Source organism: Tamandua tetradactyla, chromosome 3, assembly GCF_023851605.1.
Source record: "Tamandua tetradactyla isolate mTamTet1 chromosome 3, mTamTet1.pri, whole genome shotgun sequence".
In the NCBI taxonomy this organism is placed as follows: Eukaryota; Metazoa; Chordata; class Mammalia; order Pilosa; family Myrmecophagidae; genus Tamandua; species Tamandua tetradactyla.
The window spans coordinates 143,610,453-143,636,755 of NC_135329.1; the positions used below are offsets into that span (position 1 = coordinate 143,610,453).

At 37.1% G+C, this 26,303-nt stretch overlaps 1 protein-coding gene across 2 annotated transcripts in view; it reads right to left on the reverse strand.

Moving 5' to 3' along the window:
- SLC25A12 (solute carrier family 25 member 12) overlaps positions 1-26,303 on the reverse strand; it is a 147,871-nt gene that overhangs the window by 119,047 nt on the left and 2,521 nt on the right. For both annotated transcript variants that reach the window (XM_077154137.1, XM_077154136.1), the window contains exon 3: positions 3,098-3,240. In XM_077154137.1, coding sequence (XP_077010252.1) covers positions 3,098-3,240 — 143 coding nt within the window. The remainder of the gene's footprint in view (positions 1-3,097; positions 3,241-26,303) is intronic.

The following is a 26,303-nucleotide window of genomic DNA, read 5'->3' on the forward strand; positions in this document are numbered from 1 at the left end:
AGACCATATGCTTTATTTCAATGTTAAATTTCTTGAATTTTATAACTGCCGTTAAGGTGGTTACATAATATCCTTGTTAACAGGAAGGGTACACGGCAGTATTAAGTGCTCAAAGAGCATGATGTGTACAGTCTACACTCAAGTGTCAAAAAAATGGACTGAAAGACAGATAAATGGATAGAAGGATATGACGAACGTGACAAAATATTAAAAGTGGTGGATCTGTGTTTCTAGGCATGGAGGAAGATGGGAATGTGCAGGAACTCTCTGGGTAGGGTTTGTATTATTTCTGTTACTGTCCTGTAGGTTTAAAAGTAGTTTGGAACACAAGGTTAAAAATGAATGAATATGATATTGTGAGCCACTGATTATATAATATGGTTGGACTGTACATGTGTGGATATTTCTCAATATAAATATTTTAAACAAATATATATAAATGAATGAATACTCTGTTATATGGGATATGACTCCCAGGAGTGTAAATCTCCCTTGCAACATGGACATGATCCCAGGGGATGAGTCTGGCCCTGACACCATGAGACCAAGAAAACATTCTTGACCAAAAGAGGGAAGAGAAATGAAACAAAATAAAGTTTCAGTGGCTGAGAGTTCACATGCAGTCGAAAGGTCATCCTGGAGATTCTTATACATTATATAGATATCCCTTATCAGTTTTTGGTACATTGGAGTAACTATAGGGAAATGTCTGAAACCATTAAACTGTGTTTCAGTAGCCTTGATTTTTGAAGATGATTGTATAACTATATAGCTTTAATAGTGTGACCACATGGCTGATACTCCCTTTATCCAGTGTATGAACAGGTTAAGTAAGAAAAAAATACAAATAAATAAATAAATAATAGGGGAGTAGGGAGTATGGGATATTTTGGGTGTTCCTTTTTACTTTTATTTTATTTTTATTTTTATTTTCAATGTTCTGGAGTAAAGAAAGCGTTCAAAAGTCAATGGTGATGATGAATGCATACCTATATGATGAAACTGTTAACCACTGATTGTATACTTTGATGATTATGTGGTATGTGAATATATCTCAATAAAATTGCATTTAAAAAACATGAATGAATAGAGTATTTACCCTGGACTCAAAGAACTCAGAAACGAACACTTTAATTTTTTTGTAATATCCATCTCACTGGATTTCATTGCATACAAGTCCAACCAACCTTTTTCTGAAATCTGATCACATTTGTTGTATGGAAGTAACTTTTAATGATTCCTTTATTGCCTAATGTCATGGTCAAGTTCATGTGTCAACTTGGCCAGGTGGTGGTCCCCACTCATCTGGTCAGGCAAGTGCTAGCCTGTCTGTTGCTATAAGGACATTTCATGGACTTAAATCATGATCACACTGGCTGTATCCACAGCCGATTGCATTTATAATCAGCAAAGAGGAGTGTCTTCTGTAATGAGTGATGCTTTATGTAATTACCAGAAGGCTTTTAAGGAGGATTCAGAAGAGACGGTCATTCTTCCTGCTTCAGCTGGCAAGCCTCTCCTATGGCATTCATCCAACCCCTTCATTGGAGTCACCAGCTTCGCAGCCTGCCCTACAGATTTTGGACTCTTCCATTTCCATGGTTGGCCAGCCAGCCTCTCCAGAGAGTCTGTTGAGGTCACTGGAGTTACCAGCTTGTGGCCTGCCCTACAGACCTTGGACCCTTAGATTCCCACAATTACATGAGACACTTCTCTAAATTTTATACCTATGGATATCTCCTGCTGATTCTGTTTCTCTAGAGAACCCTAACTAATAAACCTAGTTTTTCAAAACTTTTCATACAAACACCTCTACAGGTAGAAGAAAAAGAACCTGAGCCCCTGAAGGCCAGAGGATATAGCATGAAACTCCCACAGTAAGCCAAAATTTTCTTTAAGATTCATGTGAATTTTGCATTCACACCATAATATAGCCATAATTCACCCCATAATACAGCCATGATTGATTTTAATATAAAAATAATGGTGAGCTATTCCCTTCTAACTGAGTAAGCTGACACTCTAGTTAAGACGCACCTTGTTATTTTTGTGACTTCAGAAACTCATGCACTGCCAGGCTAAAAATATCTCTAAGATGGAGAGTCACAGCTTACAGGATACAGTCAAAGTAAAGCCTAGCACACAAGTCCCCAGCTCAACTCCAGCCACATCGCCCAAAGCAGCAAACCAACATCACAACCACACCAAAGTACTTGCAACACAACCTTCCCACTGCCACTGTTTCGAAATATACACGTGCGCATGCCCCTTGATGTTTCATGACACTGTTGTTCCATTTCCTGAAATTCCTCTTCCTACTTGTTCAACTACCAGGAAGCTCCTATTTAACCTGCCAGATTTCACTCAAGCATCACCTCTTCCATCTTGCTGTCCTGACCACACATAACAGGCTTTCCTGTGTGCCCTCAGTACCATGCACATACCTCTAGTACAGGTTCCTTATCCCAGAAGAATGACTTTTTTCCTCTTTGTCTACTCATCCTCTTTTCCTGCTAATCTGAGCTTCTCAATGGCAGGAACCCCTTTTTATTGATGTTTGTATTCCTAAGGCCCAACAATGCCTGGCAAACAGTGATTGCCAAATAAATGTTTGCCAAATAAATAAGCAAACAGATAAATAAATTAAATTCCCTAACCCCTTCCCTGATTTTTCCTTCACAATACATGTAATTTCTTCATATGTCACATCATTCACTTTTTGTTTATTGTCTTTGTGTGGTTTATCACTATTGTAATTCTAGCCTCTAGTACAGGACCTTAAACACCAGAGATCTTCAACAGTTGTTGAATAAAGGAATGAAAAAAAAATACTGAATTATTTGAAACCCATTCTGCTCCTCAGATATGGATTTTCCCATGCAACTAAAAAAAAAAAAGAAAAAAAAGAAATGCCAATGTCTTCAGATAATGGCAATTATATATATACAAATAACACTGTTTTAATAAACTTCTAAAAAATATATAACATATGCAATTAAAATTCTAGACTGTTACAGGTAAATACATAATTTTTATATATTTTTAATAAGATAGTCCAGAAATGATTAGTTCTCAGAAAATGCATAAAGGTTCTTACCCATCCTTGGTCTGATCAGCTACTCCTGCCAAGAGCTGCACAATCTTCGGATTGCTATTCGGATCATTATACAGTCCGAGGTAGCGCTGGACAAAGTCTTCCGGGGTCATGTAATGTTCTCCATCAACTTCAGTACTAGCATACTAAAAAATAAACACAGAGTGAATTTGTAAAACTTAAAGTTATTCCGTATTAATTGGTGACTAGCAAATATTTTGTGAAAAGGTAAATTAAAGGCCAGGATCAAAATCAAAATAAGGATAATAAAATGCATGAATTTTCTCTGGATTGTGAAAAAATAAAACACCCAGATACTGTTTTTACAGCATTGGTAAAATACTGATACATACTACAACATGGCTGAGCCTTGAAAACATTACTCTAAATTAAAGAAGAGACACAAAAGGCCACATATTGTATGATTCCATTTATTTGAAATGTCTAAAATAAGCAAATCCATACAGACAGAATGTAGATTAGTGGCTGGCAAGAGCACAGAGGAGGGCAGGAAATGGGAAGTTTAATGGGTGTGGAATTTCTCTTCGGGATGATAAAAATGTTCTAGAATTAGTGTTTTAGTTTGATAAGGCTGCCAGAATGCAATACACCAGAGATGGAGTGGCTTTTTTTTTTTGAACAATTTTATTATATAATATAACATATATCCAAAGCAAAGAAAGGAAAAAGCAATAGTTTTCAAAGCACTCTTCAACAAGCAGTTACAGGACAGATCCCAGAGTCTGTCATGAGCTACCATATTATCATCTCATATTTTTCCTTCTAGCTGCTCCAGAACATTGGAGGCTAGAAGGAATATTTTTTTATCATCACAATCAATTTGTTCTTTTTTGTGAAAAATAACATATATATGAAAAAGCAATAAATTAGAAAGCACAGTGCAACAATTAGTTATAGAATAGATTTCAGAGTTTGGTATAGGTTACAATTCCACAGGTTTAGGTTTTTACTTCTAGCTGCTCTAAGATACTTCAGACTAAGTGAAATATCAATATAATGACTTAGGAATCATATTCATTTGTTAAGCCCTACCTTCTCTGTATAACTCCACCATCACCTTTGATCTTTCTCCCACTCTTTAGGAGTACTTGGGCTATGCCCATTTTAACTTTTTCATGTTGGAAAGGGCTGTAATAACATGGGGCAGGGAGATGGAACCAGCTAATGTTCTGGAGAGGCAGGACCCTCTAGGCTTCAAGACCTATCTGGTACAGGGACCCATCTGGAGGTTGTAGGTTTCTGGAAAGTTATCCTAATGCATGGAACCTTTGTAGAATCTTATATAATGCCCTAAGTGTTCTTTAGGATTGGCTGGAAAGGTTTTGGTTGGGATTTGGCAAGTTTTGATAGTAGCAATGCCTAACTGAAGCTCACATAGAGTGACCTCCAGAGTAGGCGCTCAACTCTATTTGAACTCTTTCAGTCACTGATACCTTGTTACACTTTTTTTCCCTCTTTTGGTCAGGATGGAGTTGTTGATCCCATGGTGCCAGGGCCAGACTCCTCCCAGGCCACCAGGGAGACTTTCAACCCTAGAGGTTATGTCCCACATAGGGGGGAGGGCAACATATATATATATTTATATATATATTTTATATATATATATATATTTCATTCACAGAGTTGGGCTTAGAGAGAGTGAGGCCACATCTGAGCAACAAAAGAGGTCCTCCAGAAGTAACTCTTAGGCATAGCTATGGGTAGGCTAAGTTTCTCTGCTCTCCACATAAATTTCACAAGAGTAAACCTCAAGATCAAGGGCTTGGCTTATTCATTTGTGTGTCCCTAATGTTTGAACCAGTATCCAGAGTTTCCCTGGTGGTAAAGTTTAATAGTTCCGTATTTTTCTCCCATCCCTCAAGGGACTTTGCCACGACTTTTTGATTATCTGCTTAATATATTCTAGGATGTATCCAGGCATTACATTAAGCTATACATAATTAAAGGTCCTCATTCTTATTCCGGGCTCCCTGCATTTCAATTGTTCAATGAGCTATCCAGACAGGTTGAGTTAGATTATGTGCTAGGAAAATTTAGTTTCTGGGCAAAACAAACCTTTCTTCCTTTGGTCTCAAAGAGTAGGTGAGCTTCTAAAATCCTTTGGAGTGGCTTTTTTAAAGAGGATTTACTTGGTTACAAATTTACAATTCCATGGAGGAAAGGTACCCAACTTTCCTCCGGGTTTCTCTGGCACATGGGATGGCACACAGTGAAGTCTGCTGGCCTCCTCTCGCAGCTTCTGGGTTCAAACGGCTTTCTGTGGGATATTTCCTTTCTGCATCTCCAAATGTCGGGGCCTATGTGGGCTCTGAGTTGTTCTGAGCTGAGCTGCTTCTCTCTCTTCTGACTATCCTTTTAAGCCTCCAGCTAATTAAATTAAATAATATTCACTGCAGAAGGTATTCCCTTCAGCCTTCTGCATTTGTAATCAGTCATAAACGAATTTTATATGCTGGTGATTTAAGTCCACAACAACAGAACAACTGGGCACCATCACCGGGCCAAGTTGACACCTGAACCTAACTACTACAATTAGACAGTAATGATGGCGGCACAACAAGGTAAACACATTTAAAAATAACTGTATACTTTAAAAGTGTTATGTTTACATGAAATTTCTCTCTCAATTTTTTAAAAAGTTGGTAAGATAAGAGACAGAAGAAAGACTAAGAAAGAGAAATATACAATCAAGATGGCCAGGATTTGAAAACAAAAAGCTACCATCTCTACTCCCAGAGGCTTCATGATTAGAAGAGTAGGGAATAAATAATATACACAACCTCACAAACTTTAGAAGTGAAATGAATGAAATGCTTAACAAAATCATAGATATTTGTTCCAAGTTCCTCCAGTAGCTGAAAAAATTGAAACAAATTAAGATAATCTACCTTTTATGTCAGTAATTTAAAAAATAAAATAATAATACTTTGCCTGTCAGAGAAACTCCTCTTTATTTTAAATTATTAAATTGTGGCCTGACCAAACAAAAACAACAAAAGTCTTTCTTTCAGGGTTGCAGCTAATTAGTTACTTCAGACAAGAATCAAAGCAACAATAACAAAAAAATTCCCAAAATTAAAGAATACAAAGGCCCACTAAGTACCAGCACATGAACCTTAAAAAAAAACAAACATACAAAAATACACATCAAGGTCCATCATCATAAAATTTCAGGACATCAAATTAAAGAAAAAGTCCTGAAAAAAACATCTGAAGAACCAGGAGCACTCTGGCTCCTCAGCAGCCACACTGGAAACTTGAAGACAATCGAGCAAGGCTTTGAAAATTCTGAAAGCAGTGATTTCCAACCTGGAATTCTATAATGAGCCAAACTTGCAGTCAAGTGTAAGGGTAGGTTTCTCAAATGCTTGTTTTCCTTTCATGTATCCTTTCCCAGGAAGGAGAAATAGTTTCATGAAAAAGAGAGGGTCAACAAGAAAGAGGAAGATGTGGGATCCAGGAAACAGGTGATCCCAACCCAAGGAAATTCCAGGACAATTGTGCTGTGGGCCTCTAGAGCAGCCAGTCCTGACTGGGGCAGAATGTCAACTTATCCAAGACACTTGGCTATAAGGAAAATAGGGGAAGTCTTAGCTCAAATGTCACCTCTCAATGAGACCTATCCTGATGTCTCTATTTAGTTTTAGACCCATATCTGTCTCTGTAATCCTAATGTTTCTTACTCTGCTCAGGTATTTATTTTTTTTTCTTAGCACCTATCACCTTCTAACATACTGCATATTTTACTACTTTGTTATGTTTAACTGAAAATCTCCCAACTAGAATGTAACACAAGGAAGGATTCTTAGTTTGGTTTGTTCATTGATACATATACATACACCATGACCAAGAGCCTGGTACATAGTAGGCATATAACAGGCACAGTGGGCAGAGCAAATATTAAATTAATGTATTAGTAATGGGTACATGAATAATTAACCAAATGAAAAATTTAAAAATAAACTTTAACTCTATCAAAAAGATGTACAAAACCAAGAAATATTATCATAATGTACAACTGGCTCAAATAAACAGTATTGATAGTCATAAACACTGAAATTACCAAATACTAATTTAACAAAAATTATAAGTATACTGAAAGGAATGGAGGGAGAAGAATGGTGGAGGAGGTGCTATAAGGGTGCTAAGTCCTCAACTATTGTAGTAGAAAATCAGTATTATCTAGACATAGCAGTATAGGAATACGGAAGGAAATACCAAAATAAGTAGGTGGAAGAATTGCAACTGATTGCTTCTGGGAAGCAAGACTGTGTGGGAAGGTTCAGGGCAAAGGACTGCTGGTTTGCTTGATTTGATAAGCATTTCAAATGTCCTTTTTTGTGAACCTGGCCAAAACCAAGCCAACTCTCCTCTTTCAACTAGGAGAGAGTTAAATAAAAAATGTTTCCTTTGTCTAATTCTGAGAAATAGCAAGTGTTTTATCAGCCTGCAGAAGAAGTAGCCCCAGGTGGACTTATTTTTATTATCTGCTGCTACCAAACACACCTAACAAATATCACCCCAAAATAATGTCATGCTCTTGCTCTTTCTACATGACTATAAAAGTTAATCCTGAAGAAGTCCTGGGTTTAAATCATGGTTCTACCACTAACTTGCTACGAGCCCTTAGACAAGTTCCTTCTCCTCCCAGGCCTCTAGATAAATCACAGGTCTATAAAAGAAGACTAAATAGTCTCTGATGTCTCAAAACAAAGGGTACGCAAACTTTGGATAAAGAAAAACAAGCTGTATAATGCTACTGATATGAACAACAAGTGGCTTTGACTGCCAATTTCTGTTCACAGCTTCTACTCTCATCAATGTATGACATAATCTGACAAGCTTTACCAAGATCACAAAATTGCCAGAGTTAAGAACAGACAAGAGTAAGGAAAGGCCATAATATGTCAGGAAGAATATTCAAAATAGAAAAAGAATTCTTCCTCAGGAAGCTAAGTTTAGATTTGCCATATGATCCAGCAATACCATTGCTAGATATCTACTTAGAGGACATGAGGGTAAGGACACAAACGAACATTTGCTCACCAATCTTTATAACAGCATTATTTACAATTGCCAAGAGATGAAAACAGCCAAAAACGTCCATCAACAGACGAGTGCTAAACAAGCTGTGGTATATACATATGATGGAACATTATGCAGTGTAAGACAGAAGAATAAAGTTATGAAGTATGTAACAACATGGATGGACCTTGAGGACATTATGCTGAGTGAAATTAGCCAGAAACAAAAGGACAAATACTGTATGGCCGCACTGATATGAATTAACATTAGCGAATGAACTTGGAGAATTTCAATTAAGAACAGAGACCATCAGGAGACAGAAATAGGGTAGATACTAGGTAATTGGAGGAGAAGGGATACAGACTGTATAACAAGAATGATTGTAAAAATTCAGAAACGGATAACACAATACTACCTAACCGTAAGACAATAATGTTAGAACACTGAATGAAGCTGAATGTGAGAATGATAGAGGGAGGAGGGCTAGGGGCACAAATGAAATCAGAAGGAAAGATAGATGATAAAGACTGAGATGGTATAATCTAAGAATGCCTAGAGTGTACAATGATAGTGACTAAATGCACAAATTAAAAAATGCTTTTGCATGAGGAAGAACAAAGGAATGTCAATATTGCAGGGTGTGAAAATAGATGATAATTCATATTTTAAAACTTTAACTTATGTGTGAGACTAAAGCAAAAAATGTTTATTTGATGCAAAATTTATATTCTGACTATTGTTTCCTAATATAACTTAGGTGGACAGTTTAATTGAAACTTGATTAGGGCATGAAATTTTTGTAGATCTGTCCAGAGTGATGCCCCGATAAATCCCAGAGTGATGTGAACACTGAATAAAAAAGTATTTGCAAAGTCCCCTTGGGGGAATGGGGAGAAAGGGGGAAAATTCATATTCCCTATGTGGAGAATTCCTGATATTCTCACAAGCAGTGGGGACAACCAAAGCAATAGGCTGAGCCCTCAATCTTGGGGTTTGTTCATATGAAACTTATCCCCACAAAGGATAGGCTAAGCCTACTTAAAATTAGGCCTAACAGTCACCCCAGAGAACCTCTTTTGTTGCTCAGATGTGGCCCATCTCTCTCAGTCAACATGACAAGCAAACTCACTGCCCTCCCCCTCTCTACGTGTGACATGACTCCAGGGGTGTAAACCTTCCTAGCAACATGGAACAGAAATCCTAAAATGAGCTGCAACTCAGTATCAAGGTGTGGAGAAAATGTTCTAGACCAAAAGGGGGAAGAGAGAAATGAGACAAAAGTAAGTGTCAATGGCTGAGAAATTCCAAACAGACTCAAGAGGTTATCCTGAGGTTATTATTCTTATGCATTATATAGATATCACCTTTTTAATTAAGGGATATTGGAAAGGCTGGAGGGAACTGCCTGAAACTGTAGAGCTGTGTTCCAGGAGCCATGTTTCTTGAAGATGACTGTATAATCATACAGCTTTTGCAATGTGACTGTGTGATTATGAAAAGCTTGTATCTGATGCTCCTTTTATCTACGGTATAGACAGATGAGTAAAACACGTGGATTAAAAATAAATAACGGGGGAACAAATGTTAAAATAAATTTAGTAGAATTGAAATGCTACTGATCAATGAAAGGGAGTGGTAAGGGGTATAGAAAAAATAAAGGGGAAACAAAGGCTAAAATATATTGGGTAGATGGAAATACTAGCAGTCAATGAGAGGGAGTATGGGGTATAGTACATATGAGTTTTTTTCTTTTTTTTATTTCTTTTTCTGAATTGATACAAATGTTCTAAGAAATGATCATGGTGATGAATATACAACTATGTGATGGTATTGTGAGTTATTGATTAGATATCAAGAATGGAATGATCATATGGTAACAATGTTCATGTTTGTAGGTTGTTATGCTTAAAAAATTTTTTTTAATTTAAAAAATGCTTTATTGTTTATGGCAGTGGAAGGCAGGCAGGCATCATAATATAATAAAGGAAAAATGATGACACCATAAATGCACAGTTGTGGCAGATAGTTTTTTTAAAGTGACTTGCAAAACATTTGCCATATCCTAAATTTACACTTTGTAGAGTTGTGCACATATATTCTGCTTTCAGTATAGTTTTTCAAATTGTATACAAAGAAAGGTGGAAATAAATAATAATTAAATTGCATTTATAAATGAAAAAAAGAAAAGAAAAAGGAATCAATACAAAGAAGTCTAGAAGTAGAATTTACGAACACTGACAAATCCACTGACCAGAGTATGAGTGCCAAAGAATGGTTTCAGAAATGTATTATGGGGAGACAGGGGCCAAGATGGTGGCTTAGCAATGTGCGCGTTTTAGTTCATCCTCCAGAACAACTACTAAATAACCAGAAACAGTACAGAACAGCTCCCGGAGTCACGTCAGTGACCAGACACACAGCGTACCCCAGTTTGGACCAGCTGGACTGGCTGCAAGCCTCCCCAAAACCATGAACTCCCCAAGCTGCGGTGGCCAGCACCTGGTGCCCCTCCCCCACAGGCAGCTTCCCAGAGGGAAAGGAAAGAGACTCTAAACCTGCTCAAGGCAGAGGTCACTCATTGGGCTCACGGAAAAAGAGGAAAGGGGAGGAAACGGAGGCTTTAGTGGCTGCGTCTCTACAGAGACTTGGCAGCCTCTGGATTCAGCGGCGGGACTTCTCGGGCTACAACTGCCCCAGGCATAGGCAGAAATGGGCTGCTTTCAGGGCTGTCTCCCACCTGTGCCTTCCCCAGGAGAGGGGTGAAGCTCAACTCAGGTGGTATCCCTCCCTGAAGGAATTCAGACCCCAGGGTTTGGCAATTTGAAGCCATTAAAACCAGCCTACAACCTCACCTCTGTCTCCACCATGCCCCCAGCAGGGAGAGTCTTTCAAAGTTAAAAGTGCCACAACATCTTTTGCTGGTGCGACCCGCAGGCGTGCCACATACTCTCTGGGCTCTGTTATGAAAAACAGAGAAAAACAGAGCCCAGAGACTTCACAGGAAAGTCTTTTAACCTGCTGGGTCTCACCCTCAGGGAAAACTGACGCAGGTGACTCCTTGCCCCTGATAGGAGGCCAGTTTAGGCCGGGAAAACCCAGCTGGAGTCTATAATACCTATGTAGATCCTCTTGAGGGTGGGGAGGGAAAAGGCACCATACAAACAGGGCAAGAAACAAGAAAACAAGAACTAAAAAATTATCCTCTGTTAAACAAAGCCTAAGCTAGAGGTCCAGAAAAAAGCTGAACTGAAGGTCAAAGAATAGACAAACAACAAATTCATCTAGCAAGAAAACCCTAGGTAAGAGAAGTGAAAGCAATCACCAGAATAAACCAATTAAGGTAATTAAATATCTAGATGCCAGCAAAAAATAACAAATCACACCAGGAAAATTGAAGATATGGCCCAGTCAAAGGAACAAACCAATAGTTCAAATGAGATAGAAGAGCTGAAACAACTAATTCAGAATATACAAACAGACATGGAAAACCTCATCAAAAACCAAATCAATGAATTGAGGGAGGATATGAAGAAGGCAAGGAATGAACAAAAGAAGAAATGGAAAGTCTGAAAAAACAAATCACGGAACTTATGGGGATGAAAGATACAGCAGAAGAGATGAAAAAAACAATGGAAACCTACAATGGTAGATTTCAAGAGACAGAGGTTACAATTAGTGAACTGGAGGAAGGAACATCTGAAATCCGACAAGATACAGAAACTATAGGGAAAAAAATGGAAAAATATGAGCAGGGACTCAGGGAACTGAATGATAATATGAAGCGCACAAATATACGTGTTGTGGGGTCTTGGAAGGAGAAGAGAAGGGAAAAGGAGGAGAAAAACTATGGAAGAAATTATCATTGAAAATTTCCCAACTCTTATGAAAGACCTAAAATTACAGATCCAAGAAGTGCAGCATACCCCAAAGAGAATAGATCCAAATAGACTTTCTCCAAGACACTTACTAGTCAGAATGTCAGAGGTCAAACAGAAAGAGAGGATCTTGAAAGCAGCAAGAGAAAAGCAATCCATCACATACAAGGGAAACCCAATAAGACTATGCACAGATCTCTCAGCAGAAACCATGAAGGCAAGAAGACAGTGGGATGATATATTTAAATTATTAAAAGAGAAAAACCGCCAACCAAGAATTCTATACCCAGCAAAATTGTCCTGCAAAAATGAGGGAGAAATTAAAACATTCTCAGTCAAAAAAATCACTGAGAGAATTTGTGACCAAGACACCAGCTCTGCAAGAAATACTAAAGGGAGTACTAGAGACAGATACGAAAAGACAGAAGAGAGAGGTATGGAGAAGAGTGTAGAAAGAAGGAAAATTAGATATGACATACAGAAATGTATTACGGGAACTGAAAAAGAGTGATTCATTCTACAGACAGGTGGGTTCTGGTTGCAGGGTGGAGGGAGGAAGTAATAATGTTTGTTTGGAATGGTCCTTGAAAGTGAAATCCAATATCAACTGCAAATGTGAACAAAGGGTATTTGGGCAAAAAAAAGAAAAATGCAGACAAATGCTGTAATAAGAAAATGCATTTTTTTTCTTTTTGGGAAGAGGTTTTTTTTTTTTATTAATTAAAGAAAAAAAGAAATTAACACAACGTTTAGAAATCATTCCATTGGAAGAGGTTTTAATTGAAGAGAGAAATAACAGGTAACAGCGGATACACAGGGGTTCGTGGGTGGTTCAGCTGTAGAATACTCCCCTGCTATGCGGGAGACCCAGTTCGATTCCAGCCCATGCACACTACCCCCATCCCCAAAGAAAAGAGAAGGCACACAAAGATATGTAGAAGGTGACTGCTGAAAAGTCAGTTTGAGATCAGACAGTGGAAGACTTGATTCTGTAGGCTATGGGATATTAAAAATTTCAGGGTGGGGGAGAGACCCAACCTGCCCTGTGCTATCCCCTGGTGGCTATGTGGAAGATGGACTGCAGGAGAGGGAAACTGTCTGGGGCAGGATGACCACCAGTGGCCCCTGCAAGGATTCAGGTGAAAGAGGTTGAGGGCCTGAACCAAGGCAGTGGCAGTGAAAAAGAAAAATCAATGAGTACATTTACCCATTGCTAGCAGCTTTCTAATTTTATTATTTTAATAGTATATGCATACAATTCAAAATTCAAAGGGTTCAAAGGAGACACAATGAAGAGTCTCCTTCCCACCTCTGCCCTATTCACTCAATTCCCCATCTCAGAAGCAACCAATTTTTCATATATCTTTCCAGAAATGTTTTATGCATAAATAAGATCTATATGATATATGTAACATGTATGCATGTAAATATATATACATGCTAACATACATATACATGTACATATTTTTATCAATTTCTCTTTTTTACAGAAATGATAGTATACTATAAGACTCTTCTACATATCTCGCTTCTTTCAAATTCAGCCCTTTTGAAAAGCTATTTAGCAATACAACGCATATACACACATCGTATCTAAAGAGCCATTAAAAGGCTCATATCCTTTGACAAGAAATCTGGGCCTGACTTCTATAAAAATCAAAAAGAAGGAAAAACTAAATGCAAAATACAAAATTTAAAAACACTAGCGATAAGATTATGGCAATATTTCTTCTCTCCCTTCATAATTGTTTGAATGTTGCTTTTTTTTTAATAATTGGCAGATGACAATTTTTTAAGAAGTAGAAACAGATATGAAAATATTTCAACAGTATTAACAAAATTTGGCAACTAGTCCATTCATTTTTTTCCACAGAGGTGTCTATTACACTCAATGAAAGCACACTGTACTTACCCAATCACTAGGATTTCCTAATACTCCTGTTTAAAAGTACCAGGAAATAAAGTAGCCTTAGCACAAACTATCAAGGACACAGTAACCAACAAGGAAAACGAAAGCTTTTGTTGACACCCACTGGAACAGGCTTTGCCAGTATCTAGGGTTATAAATGATGCCAGAAAATCCCTCTCCCTGAGGGATCATGCTAGTGTTTTCTCCAACTCTCCTAGTCTATTTTAACTTGATTTTAACTGAAAGATAGAGTGTCTAGCTCAGGGGGAAAAAACGTAAGTCTTTTCATCCACAAGGAGTCAGTACTTGACTTCTACAGGAGGCAGTTAACTAATTAACTCATTAAATTAGAGACAATTACTTGGCAATGTCAGTGAGCCTGTTGCTTGAAGAGGCAGAACAGAAGAGGGAATCTAGAAGTGAAACTGGAATCTATCCACAATCAGTCAAGATGCTAAAACATTTCAAGTATTAACGTTAACAAAGAAAAGCAGATAGCTCAAAAAAGTGACATATTTAAGGCAACAGTATTTTAAAATACTTTTAAAATAGGATAGATCCACTTATTTTTAAAATCGCTTATTAAACTTTGAATGCTTCTTATTTTAACTGTCTGGGGAATAATATTTAAACTGATTAAAAAAGTAAATATAGCCTAAAGTAACAGATATAAGACTAGAAATAAGAAAAGGTTAAGTAGTTACACTGATAACGCTTCAAGAATTGGCACTAAAAATGATAAAAAAAAGCAATTCAAAACAAAGTATTGGGTCTTCTGACTAATACTTAAGATAAAGAGTTAATATATCAAGTAATTAAGTAGTTTCATAATATTTCCATTTTGTCCCTATCATGCACATGGTGTACTAAAGTGACTTTAAATTAAATTAACCAAATATTATATCCATACTCCAAATAGCTTTAAAGTTAATCATTTGCCATTTAAAAGATGTCTCTTAAGGAGCTGTAAATCCTTCTTGGGCAAGAAGTCAAGGACACATGAAGGACACTGACAAGAAGTAGCTGACAGTATCTGAATAAAAGTAAGTGATCTATTTTCATGATTAAGTTTTTCAAACGCAACTCAAGTATTTGAATGTAAATGTGCACACATCTTTGGTATTTCCAGAAATATTTAAATTTACACTGGGTATAGTTCACATGTGGTTGAAAAACCTTTGACATTCTTAAACTTGAGAAATTTAAAAAATCAAAAAGTAGAATCTTAGGAGTGATTAGAATCTTTTTATATGTTTAATCAAAATGCTTGTCTATAAAAACGCAACTGAGTTTCCTTTCTGGCTGGGTTTCACATACAGATACGTGCACTGAACTCCCACTAGATCCAAATGAGAAGATCATATCACCTAGAAATGTTATGCCTACCAAGCCAACAGATCAACATATCAAGGTCTTACTTGACAGAAGTGAATTGGTAGTAGGAACTTTGCAATTTACCAAACTTAACCTTAAGTGACCTGTAGAATATATGCAACCTACATCACAGGTTAACTATATATTTACTAGACTTGGCAAAGAACACACACATAATCCAAAATTTCCACTGAATAAGGAAAAAAAGAAGGTTAACTTAAAATTCAATGACATGCACACTGAAATAAGGTCCACCGTATTTCAATTTGGCCTTATCTAAGGAACATCTGCCAAGATCACAAATAGGATATCCATACCCACAGGACAGGACACAGGACATGAATATGTTTTTGTGGGAAGACATGCTTCAATTTACCACTGAAAAGAGGACCCAGGGTCGGGTGCGCAGCTGATTCAGCGGTAGAATGCTTCCATGTGGGAGACCCAGATGTGACCGGACAACGCACCCCACCAACCCCACCCCCAAAAAAGTACCCAGGGGAGATGCAGTTAGTTGAGGAGGTGAGACTGGGTCAGATTAAACAACCTGAGGAAGGAGAAGGAGAAGCGATAACTACTGGAACTCAGCAGGGTTGCACCCTACGATAAGGTAGTCACTAGCCAACATGGCTATTAAGCACTTGAAATGCAAGTGGTACGAACTGAGATGTGCTGTAAGTATAAAATATATATAGGATTTGGAAGATTTAATGCGAATCGAAGATTGTAAACTGCATCACTAATATTTTTTATATTGACTACATGTGGAAATAATAATATTTTGGATATACTGGGTTAAATAAAATATATTATTTAAATGAAAAACAAATCAATGACATGAAAGAGTAAAAAAAAACTATAGTCTAAATGATATGGATTGCTTTTGTTTAAATAATTTCAGTTCAAAAACAGATACTTCAAAGTTTTTTACGTCTAAAAGATTTTCCAAAGAATATAAAGGGAAAACCTGATGTGCTGTGCACAGAAAGCTGGGTACATTTTAAAAATTATACAATGTATCAAGGTCAAGGATTTTCTTTTAAATATGCACATCAAAGCTATGCAATAGAACTAGAAGTACTACTTTTTAAGCCAAAAAATCTGCTGAAATCAAATCTCTGAGGTTTCTTGAATTCATCCAGAAACACGTATTAAGCACCAACTATGTACTGGGTACTACGCCAGGTGCTGGGAATTCCAGGACCCGTATGACAGGGTTTCTGCCCTCAAGTGTCTCAGAAATGAGGGCACGACAGACACCGAAACTAGGGCCAGAAACCTTTCATTCTAATCCCCTGTGCTATAACTAGTTGGGCGTTCTTGAGAAAAAGAGGCAGCTTCTCTGAGAGGTTACAGAAGGATGCCTGTCGTACTGTGAAAGAAAAACGAGATCTTAAACTTCCAAGTACTCGGAAAGTATAAAGTATATACATACTGAGATAAAATTGCAAAACGCAAAACGTGTAGAAACACAGAAAACCATGAAATCCCAGTTTTCCACCTTGCTTACTGAAATTTTCTGCTTTTGCCCAAACATGAAGGCATTACTGTTCTAACTCCCTCCAACCAAGGTTTCCTCGGAGTTGGCTTACACTATTCCTGAGCTTACCAGATCAGCCCTGACTGGTCTAGGCAGCTTCAGCTCTGCTTATCCAACCTGTGGCTGTAATATGAGTCAAAACAAACTGTTCTCCCATGACTCAGTTCCAACTGAGATGAACCAACATTTTCAGGTCTTAACATCCTGTCAATTTCAACAACTCAAATGACGATCCTAACCTGTGACAACTGTAGATATCACAGAGTGCATCTCCCATATAGAAAAAATGAATTACATGAACTCCGGAAAAAAGGACAATATGTACCAAGGCAAGAGCCGGGCATATGAAGCTAATTCTCTTGCTGTCCTTAACTATTATTGCTCTTACTTCTAACAGGAGCCAAATTTAGTCAGGAATGCATGCCCTTTTGCTGCACAAGCACTCTGCCGAAGAAGCAAAGACCACAGTAGATCTGACACATGAATCCCGTTACAATATGACAGTGTAGAATTCACCTCATTTTAATATGTTAGCATAATTAGTATGAATTACTATTATGAAAGAGCAGGCTCTGTCTGCTGAGCCACTGTGGCCCACCCTATTACAAATAATATTTTAATGAGGAAAAAATAAATTTCAAACACATATAGTCACATTAATTTTTTTAAACAGATCTTACTTAGTAACGTAAAATTTTTTTGATAGTTCCTTAAATCAACTACAAACACATTAGGGAAAGGCAGCATTATACAAGTGATTTTAACTGGCACTTTCAGCTGCATATTTCACACACACTAGAAGTAAAACTTTGTATTTGATTTCATAAAGAAAATTCTCCAGAAGCTTACCTTAATAACTCAGATTGCTTCCACTGAATATTGTGTGCTTATTTTTTTTCTTTAATATATGTATTTTTACTGTCCATTATAGCAAGTCTTACTATCCGTACTGAACACTACAATTTCTAATACAGGGAGGAGGTATGGGGCCCTTAGTAAGGGTCTGAAATCAACTGAAGTCACCATAATATACTAGAGCTACCAAAACAATTTTCCCCTCAAAACGGCCAAAACCTTGGAAATAACATAGAGATCCTGGAGAACCAGTAACTGGAACTAGAATGCTTCCCAGGGCAGATTAAGTTGAATAAATTATTTGCATTGTTCTTAAGATAAATACTCCAATTTCTTAGCCTAAGTAACCATGGGAACATATAAGGAGCATATATATTTACAAGTCTGGGCAAATCATGCCTCTCGGGTAATCAAGTTGCAGCTCTGAGGGGGAAGAAAGAAGGCGCCAATGTTGGTAAGCCTTGATTAACTACCAACATTTTTGTCACAGAGAAAGGACTTTTATTCTGGCGGTAAGTAGAAAAGATGAAAAGATCTAAGAAACAGATCAACTAAACACAATGTATGAATCCTGTTTGGATCCTGGTTTTAACAAAGCAACTTAAAAAAATAAAAATTAAAAAGGAACCAGGAAAATTTCAACCCTGAATAGAAACTGATAATATTAAGAAATTTTTTTAGACGGGCTAATGATATTGCGGTTTGCTTGGTTGGTTGGTTTTCAGAGTCCTTATCTTTCAGAGATATATATCACAGTATTTATGGATACAGTGATATGATGTCTTGGATTTGATTCAAAATAATCAAGCAATATAGATGAAACAAGATTAGTCATAATTGGTGAAACTGGATGATGGGTGTATGGTGATTCGTTATACTGTTCTCTCTAGCTTTGTATATGTTTGAAATTTTCCATATTAAAAAGTTTTTTAAAAGACTATACAAAAATAAGATGATTATGTATGCAATAACATAGCTGTATTTCCAAACATATTACTAAGTAAAAAAAGGCAAGTTGCATTAAAATATATAAGCAAATGATGATCATGCATCTATGTGATGATGTTAAGAATTATTGATTGCATATGTAGAATGGAATGATTTCTAAATGTTGTGTTAATTTCTTTTTTTTCTTTAATTAATAAAAAAAAAAGCTGATCCTAGATTCTGGAAATTTCAGAGTTACATGCCGGATTGAGTCCATATGTATGAAAAATGAAGGCATCCTGATATCCAGTACATTCTAACACTTTTATTTGTAGATTAAAATCTATAGGCAAAAAAATAAAATAAATAAATAAAACAAAAATTAAAAAAAAAACAAAACATATAAGCAAAGCTCCTCACATTTACTATATGACCTGAGCAAGTTACTTAACCTTTCTGGGGCTCAGTTTCCTCATCTATAAAATGGGAATAATAATTGTACCTACATTATAGAGCTGTTCTGAGAACTAAACATGATGATTTGAATAAAATAACAACTCAGTAAGCATTAACTACTATTATCATTAATGCTTTTTTAAAGGACAAAACAGTATATTTTCTAAGAAAATGCACAGGAAACATAAGGAAAGAAACATAAACAGCTAAGAACAGTGATTACTTCTTGCCATGGAAATAGTGGGATTCTGGGTACAGCTCAGAACAGACGTCAGGATTTCAGCCTTATCTAGGCTATTATAACTTTTAACAAAAATAACGTGTCCGTGTATGAATTACAATCTAAGTAGCTCTAGGCTATAGTTCTTAAGGTCGGGGATGTCTTATTTATCATCATACCTCTAGCACATGGTTCCTTAGAAGAGCAATCAGGATCAATCTGAATTGAACTGAACTGCTCAGAATCATGAGCCAAGGAATGAGAGAACTAGGGAGTGCAAAGGAAAGGAAAGGAAGACAACCACGTATAAAACACAGAAAGGAAAGGAGAGGTATCTGAAGAGGGAAATAGATGAAAAGGTTACATTTCTTCTTTAGAGACCTTAATTTTGGTTTCTATAATTTATTGTCCTTTTGTTAGGTATTTTTCCAGATAGTATAAAAGCAGTGCTAGAACCAGAGCTAGAGAATTTAATGGTGTTGATTTGTTGAAACCTTCCAAAAACCAACTCTCTACCCATCCTCCTCCCAGCTTCCCTGAGGCACTCCCAAGCTCCCAGGTTTCCCCATCTCCCAGGTTTCCCCATCTCCTCTATGACATATCTCATTTTTAACCTTTTAATTCCCCCTTCTTCTGGTAACTGTACCCTGACTTTCCTTTAGGGAACACCCCTCTCGCACTCATTTATGCATGAGATTCAAGTGGGGCTGACTTCACCTCACAGGTCCAGAGGTGAGCATGAGGCACAGCTCTGGCCAATGAGAGAGGTGCATCCTTCTGGTACACAGCAGTGGGCCAACCAGATCACATGTACAATAGCTCCTGCCTTAACCCAGACACTGGGAAAATGGCATCTCCTTTCTGCTAAAAGTGCTAAACTGGTAGGACTATAATCTGAGTCTGCCCCACATGGCAGAACCTGTCTGAAAATAAAGCCAGCACAAAGGAAAACAAAACTAAGAGATGAGAAGTGCATGATCCCCAGGGATAGCAGGTACACACTCTGATCCAGACATGGCTTGAGCTAGTGCACTCTGAGCGCCAAGCAAGTAGACCTGAATTTCTGTCACCGAAATAGTCTTGACTATTCAAAATATGTATTTCTTCCAATTCTAGAAGCCCAATACCAATCATAGCACTGGTTTCCGTGAAAGATGCTTCAGTCATTTCAGCAACATTAAGTAAAAGAGAGCTGGACAGAGCAGGGATAACGTAATTAAAAGAAAGAAGAAAGTTACACACAAAAGACGTCTCTGTTTCAAGTCTGTGTCTTGGTATTCCACAGCCTTGGGTTGGACTATTCTTCCTCTCTGGTCCAGACTGACCAGCTGAACCTTCAGAAAAGGTTTACAAACATTTTCTGTTTGTTGAGTCTTTCAGGTCTCTTAGCCTTAGACTTGCAAGCTATTATCACTTCTCAGAACATAAAGACTAGAGGGAACTCATCTGCTATAGTGGTGTTTCTGTATGTGGGGATTTGTGAAGATTTCTGGATATGTCTCTAGAACATGAGTGCATGTACATAATCATAAACACACATTAACATCCTTCTAATCGGTTTAGAAGTCCAGCCCAGTTATCTAGGGAAGATAAGGGATTCAAATCCTATTCAGGAGGAAATTCCTCATCTCATTTTAGAAAAGAAGGAAGAGGAGAAGGAACTATGCTTTATTCAGTTATCCATGTGTCAGACATAGTTTAAACTTTACTTGATTTCATCACTGTAACATCCCTCGATAGCACTAGTAGTTATCTCTGCTTACACGGATAGGGAACCAGTCTCAAAAGTAATATAAACATCTAAAGTCTCATAGCAAAAAAGGAGTCAAATGAGGATTCAAACCCAGGTTAGAACACAAACCCCACATGGGCTCCAGGGACACCATGCTGCCAACTAGATGAAAGGAGTTAACTAAGGTCCAGTTTAAGACAGTCTAGCACCCTTACACAAGAAGAAATGAAACTGGAAGAACTGCAGTCTACCTAAGATAACCATCCACAAGAGAACACAGAAATATCTGAACACATCCACAATCTAGTCAAAATGTATATTGGATCATTCCACTTCCAAGGGGAAAGATCTTCCATGGCTTTTGCACTGCTCACAAAATAAAGCCCAAACCCTTCTCCTTGACCTACAAACAAGGCCTGCCTGGTCTGGCTGCTTCAGCCTCAACTCTTACTAGCCCCTGTCCTCTCACTCACTGATGAGTGAAGCGCACTAGTCTCCTTTCTTTTTGTCAAATATACCGAGCTCTTTCACACATGTAGGCCTTGGCAGATGTGTGCCCTCAGTCTGCAATTGTCTCCACAACCCCACCCTATTCACCATCAGTTCTCAACTCTAACCTCACCTCCTCAAAGGTCTTCACTGACCATCTGCTCTAAAGTGGCTTTTTTCATCATTCTGTTTATTTCCTTATTGGACTTTGTTACAATATGTAGCTACATTTTTTAAGATTTGTGGGCTTTTTTTATTGTCTGTCTCATCCCTAGAATATGAGGGCCTCTCCCCATTGAACTGTCTTACTTCTGTATAACTATTACGTACCACAATGCCTGGCCTGGCACAGAGTGGGCAATGAAAAATGCATTGATTCTTTTTTTTTAATGTATTGATTGGTGGCAGAACATGACATGGCATTAAAACCAATATTATCTTCGCAATTATTTTTCAATCGTTCTGACTCAAGGACTAAAGTCTCAGTTTGCTATTAGCACGCCCTTAAGACACCTAAAACTTTTTTTATAATTGAGAACTCTATATAGTTATGCTAAATACTTTATAAACTGAAGTTAATTATCCTCCTTTCCTCAATTTTGAAGAACTGGTGAAATTCCTTATGTAGTATGGCTGAGAAAACTAGATCTTCTTTTGCATGTCACATACTGGGCTTATTTAACCCAGTTTATGCTGGGAAGTCAGCTTTAGGTTCTGAATTGCTGGGTTCCTCCTTTTTAAATCATATCCATGCTAAAATTTTACTACATACACACTGAGACTTTGGTTTTATTCACTTCCCCAACCAAGTTAAAAAAGAGCTTATCTTTTTCAATGCTCATTAAGCCATCCACAAACATACATACATGTGAAAATATCCATATACTCGCAAATCTGAAGTGACTGTTTTACAAAACTGGAACCATGTATATGCACTTCTTTACATCTTTCTTTTCTCACCTAACAGTATACCGGAAATTCCTCTAAATCAGCTGATACAGGCCTACTCATTCTTTTTCAGATCTGTATTTTTCACCATTTTTCTACCATTTCTTTTTGATAGTATTTACTTTGTTTCCATTTTGGTTTTTTTTTTTTTTTTGAGGAACAGTGCTGCAATTAACAAGTATTTCTATGAGTACTTTTATTCCTCCGAGACAAATATCCCAAAAATAGGATTGTTTGTTCAAATGTTGTCTTTTTTCTTGAAACCATTACCAGACTGCTTTCCAAAAAGTCTTTATTTCTAAGAATACTGTATGAGTAACTTTTTCTCCATATTTCAGCTTTAGTAGAGGTCATCACTCTTTAATATTTGATAACTTTATTGTAACTATAATGTTGGTGAAATGTCTACACTTTTGAAAACATTTTCCTAATCTCTATTCCAAAAAAATGGAAGGGTCTCCTGCCAAAAGTCCTGTTTAATATCCCTCTCAGCTCCAGGCTACTGTCAGAAATAAGTAAATAAATACATAATATGCAAACAAATATTTAATGAATAAAATGACAATTCTTTCACTTAAAAAATTAATGTTATCATGAAAACTCTAAGGAAGAACAACTCTTTGCATTAGCAGCACCTTCTTCCATTTAGTTGTAATCTGAAATAAAGATAGAAAAAATGCATTTTCATAATTTTCTGAGGGACATGATCTTCAGCGTTATGTTGATAATAATGAAAAAAACAGAACAAGATCAAAATAATATCTGAAAATAATGAACCTACTTCACCACAAAATACATACTAGATTAACTCTTCATTTGGAAATTTGTCAGATTTATAATAAACAGGCTTTGACAATCATGTTGTTTTCCCCTCACCTCACTCTTCATTGCCTCTATTGTTTTCTTTTGCTACTGTATACTTCTGATGCAGCAAAATTGGGTCAATGATAGTGTGAGGGTGAGAGACGTAAAAAAAAAAAGATAAATCAAGAAATGACGGTTGTAAGAGTAGCAACAGTAAAATCTTAGCTTGACAACTGGCTGTAAAATAACAGCACAGTCTAACACATAAGTCTTCATTTGTTGTGCTTCAATCTCATGAACTTGGGGGAGAGGCAGAGGGAGAGCAGAATCCTGGTGATATCACTATTTTTTTTAACTAATAGAAAATACAGCTCATCAAAATCTGAGAAGCAATGAAGGACATCGAAAAAATAAACCTACAGTTCTCAAAATAATGCCTTACTTTTTATAACGTCTTTCTTAGGAAAGCTTGCACCCATAATGCCACTAAACATGTGCCAATACTTTCAAACAGCAATATTCTGTTATTTATAAGAGAAATTACTTTTGAGTCTTGCTGATAGATCTAAACTTAACAAAGAGTTTTCAATAGTATTTTAATTGTTTAAATTAAATCTTCCCTCTATATTCTTTAAATAGCTAAATGATCTTGAATCCAAATGACCTCAAGATCCTACCAAAACTAATTCATACTAATAACAGAACAATTTATATCTAAACACTTTTTGTGAAATTCCTACTCTAAACTCTAATGGGACCATACTCCCTGGTTCTCCTCCTTCTCCTTCCTACTTCAATTGTGGATAACACTTATATATCAGTCCCTGATCCTCTGCCCTATTTATTTTATAATTACTTCCCCTAATTACAAGGTTTCATCCACCACCTATGCAAATTTGTATCTCCCCAAATCTGACTTAGTAGGATTCAATTATTTAGCAACCAAATTTAACCAAAAAAAAAAAAAAAACACTCCCAAAATAGAAGCCTTGCATTGTCAATTCACCTCTATGCTAAAAATGCCAAGTTCATATTCTTTTCTCTACTTCCACATTTAATACCAAATTTAATGAATTGCTCCCTTACTAAGTACCTGGCATTGTGTTTCCTTTCCATTTCCCCAGCCTTCAGCCACTCCAGGTCATTATCTCCCAGTACATAGTTTCAATAGCCTCTTAGCTGATCACCTTGCCCATTTCCAATCTCTCCACTCTTTATCCAACCTACACAAAGAGCTGCCAGAACTCACCACTTCAATTTATCCACTCAGAAACCCATGGTGCCTTCCTACTGTTTCAAATCTAAACCCCTGGGCCACCTGTTCTAGATAGCACAGTAAAGAAGCACTTTGGTTTTTTACAAGACCCTAGGTGACAAGATATTTTCTCTAACTTTTTAGCGAAATACAGTTGCCATTAGCTCCTTCCATATTTCGGTCTCTCAAAATTCACCTCCAGTTTCAAAATCCTACAAGCAGGGCAGGCCACACTGGCTCAGCAGGCAGAGTTCTCGCCTGCCATGGAGACCCAGGTTCTTTACTCAGTGCCTGCCCATGCAGGGGGATGCGGGGGGGATTCTGCAAGCAGTATTCCGTGAGGGTTGAGTATGGGTTCTGGCATTTGATTTGAATCTTGCCTCCACCACCTAAGAACTAAATGACATTAACCAAGTCATATAACATATCACAGCAATAATAATTCTACCCCACAATATAAGGTTGCTTGGAAATTAACAAAATATCCTTAAAGCACCAGGCCAACGTCCAATATGCTGTAAATGATTAGTAAATGTTAGCCATTGTCATTATTGTCATATGGCCTCTCTGATCTGGGAAAGTCGAATTGCTTGCTCTACAGTAGGCCATGCATATTTGCCCTCACTATCCTTGACTCCTCAACCATAGTCCATTAGAGTTGGAAGGTACCTCAGAAAGGAGTTTGTTCAATCACCCGTCCCTCTCCATTCAAGTCTGGGTGCAATCCTCCCTTCTGGTTGTTCAATTTGGTATCTTTTACCAAACCAAATACGAGTGCATGGCACACAGAAAATGGTCCTTAGTAAGTTATTTGAGTAAATATGTTGAGTGCTAAAGAAATATGTAGTAGTATTTCTCTCTCTGCTACCCATAAAATATTAATAAACCATATACATCTGTAACAAACTTGCTAAACAATGCCCTATAGCTTCAAGCAGCTAGAGTTTGAAGAAGTCAAACAAGGAATAAAATTTTAATTTGTTATATGGTGGCTGTTTCAGTTGATTCAAACTATCTTGTATATGGTGCTGCTTTATACCTTCCTAAAGGTAGGTATCTGTGTCCTATCCCTCTCTTATCTGTCAATAATACCTAGGTCAACACTTAATTAGTGCTAAATACTTGATTATGAATTCCAATTTCCATATATCCTTTATGTCCCATTGAGCCTGATAGGAGAAGCCCAGAAAGGCTAGATAGTAAGGGTGCAACAACCAGATCGTGGCAGAGCTGGGAACTGAACCTAGTGCTCCTGACAGCTAGGCTGGTGTGCCTTTTACTGTATCGTGCCACATCTCAAGTTACTTCTTCTATGCATATTCAATCTAGAAAATAAAATTAACGATATCACATGAACTTCTCACAAAACAATTACATATAGTCATATGATGTGGTTAGTACTGACATATTTTTAGCTGTTCTCAAGATTCTTATGGGGAATAAAAGTTTCAAGCCATAAATGGAGCCTTTCTATTATAACTACTTTTTGGAAAAGGTGCTTTCCTTATCAGATTTTACAAAATTTAAGATCGCCATTTTCACTAATTCTTTGTCATGAACTACACATATATATGGTCATCTATGCAACCTCCCCAACAATAACTTAAGTATAACCACATGTCTCAGATAAAAATGTCATCTATTCCAGGCTCATCAGCATATGTTAGAATCTGTTCCTAATATAGAATCATAGACTTTTAGAGCTGGAAGGAACCTTGGAGATCGCCTCTCATTTTACAGAAGAAACTAAGGCCAAGCAGAAACCTGCTCAAGGTCAAA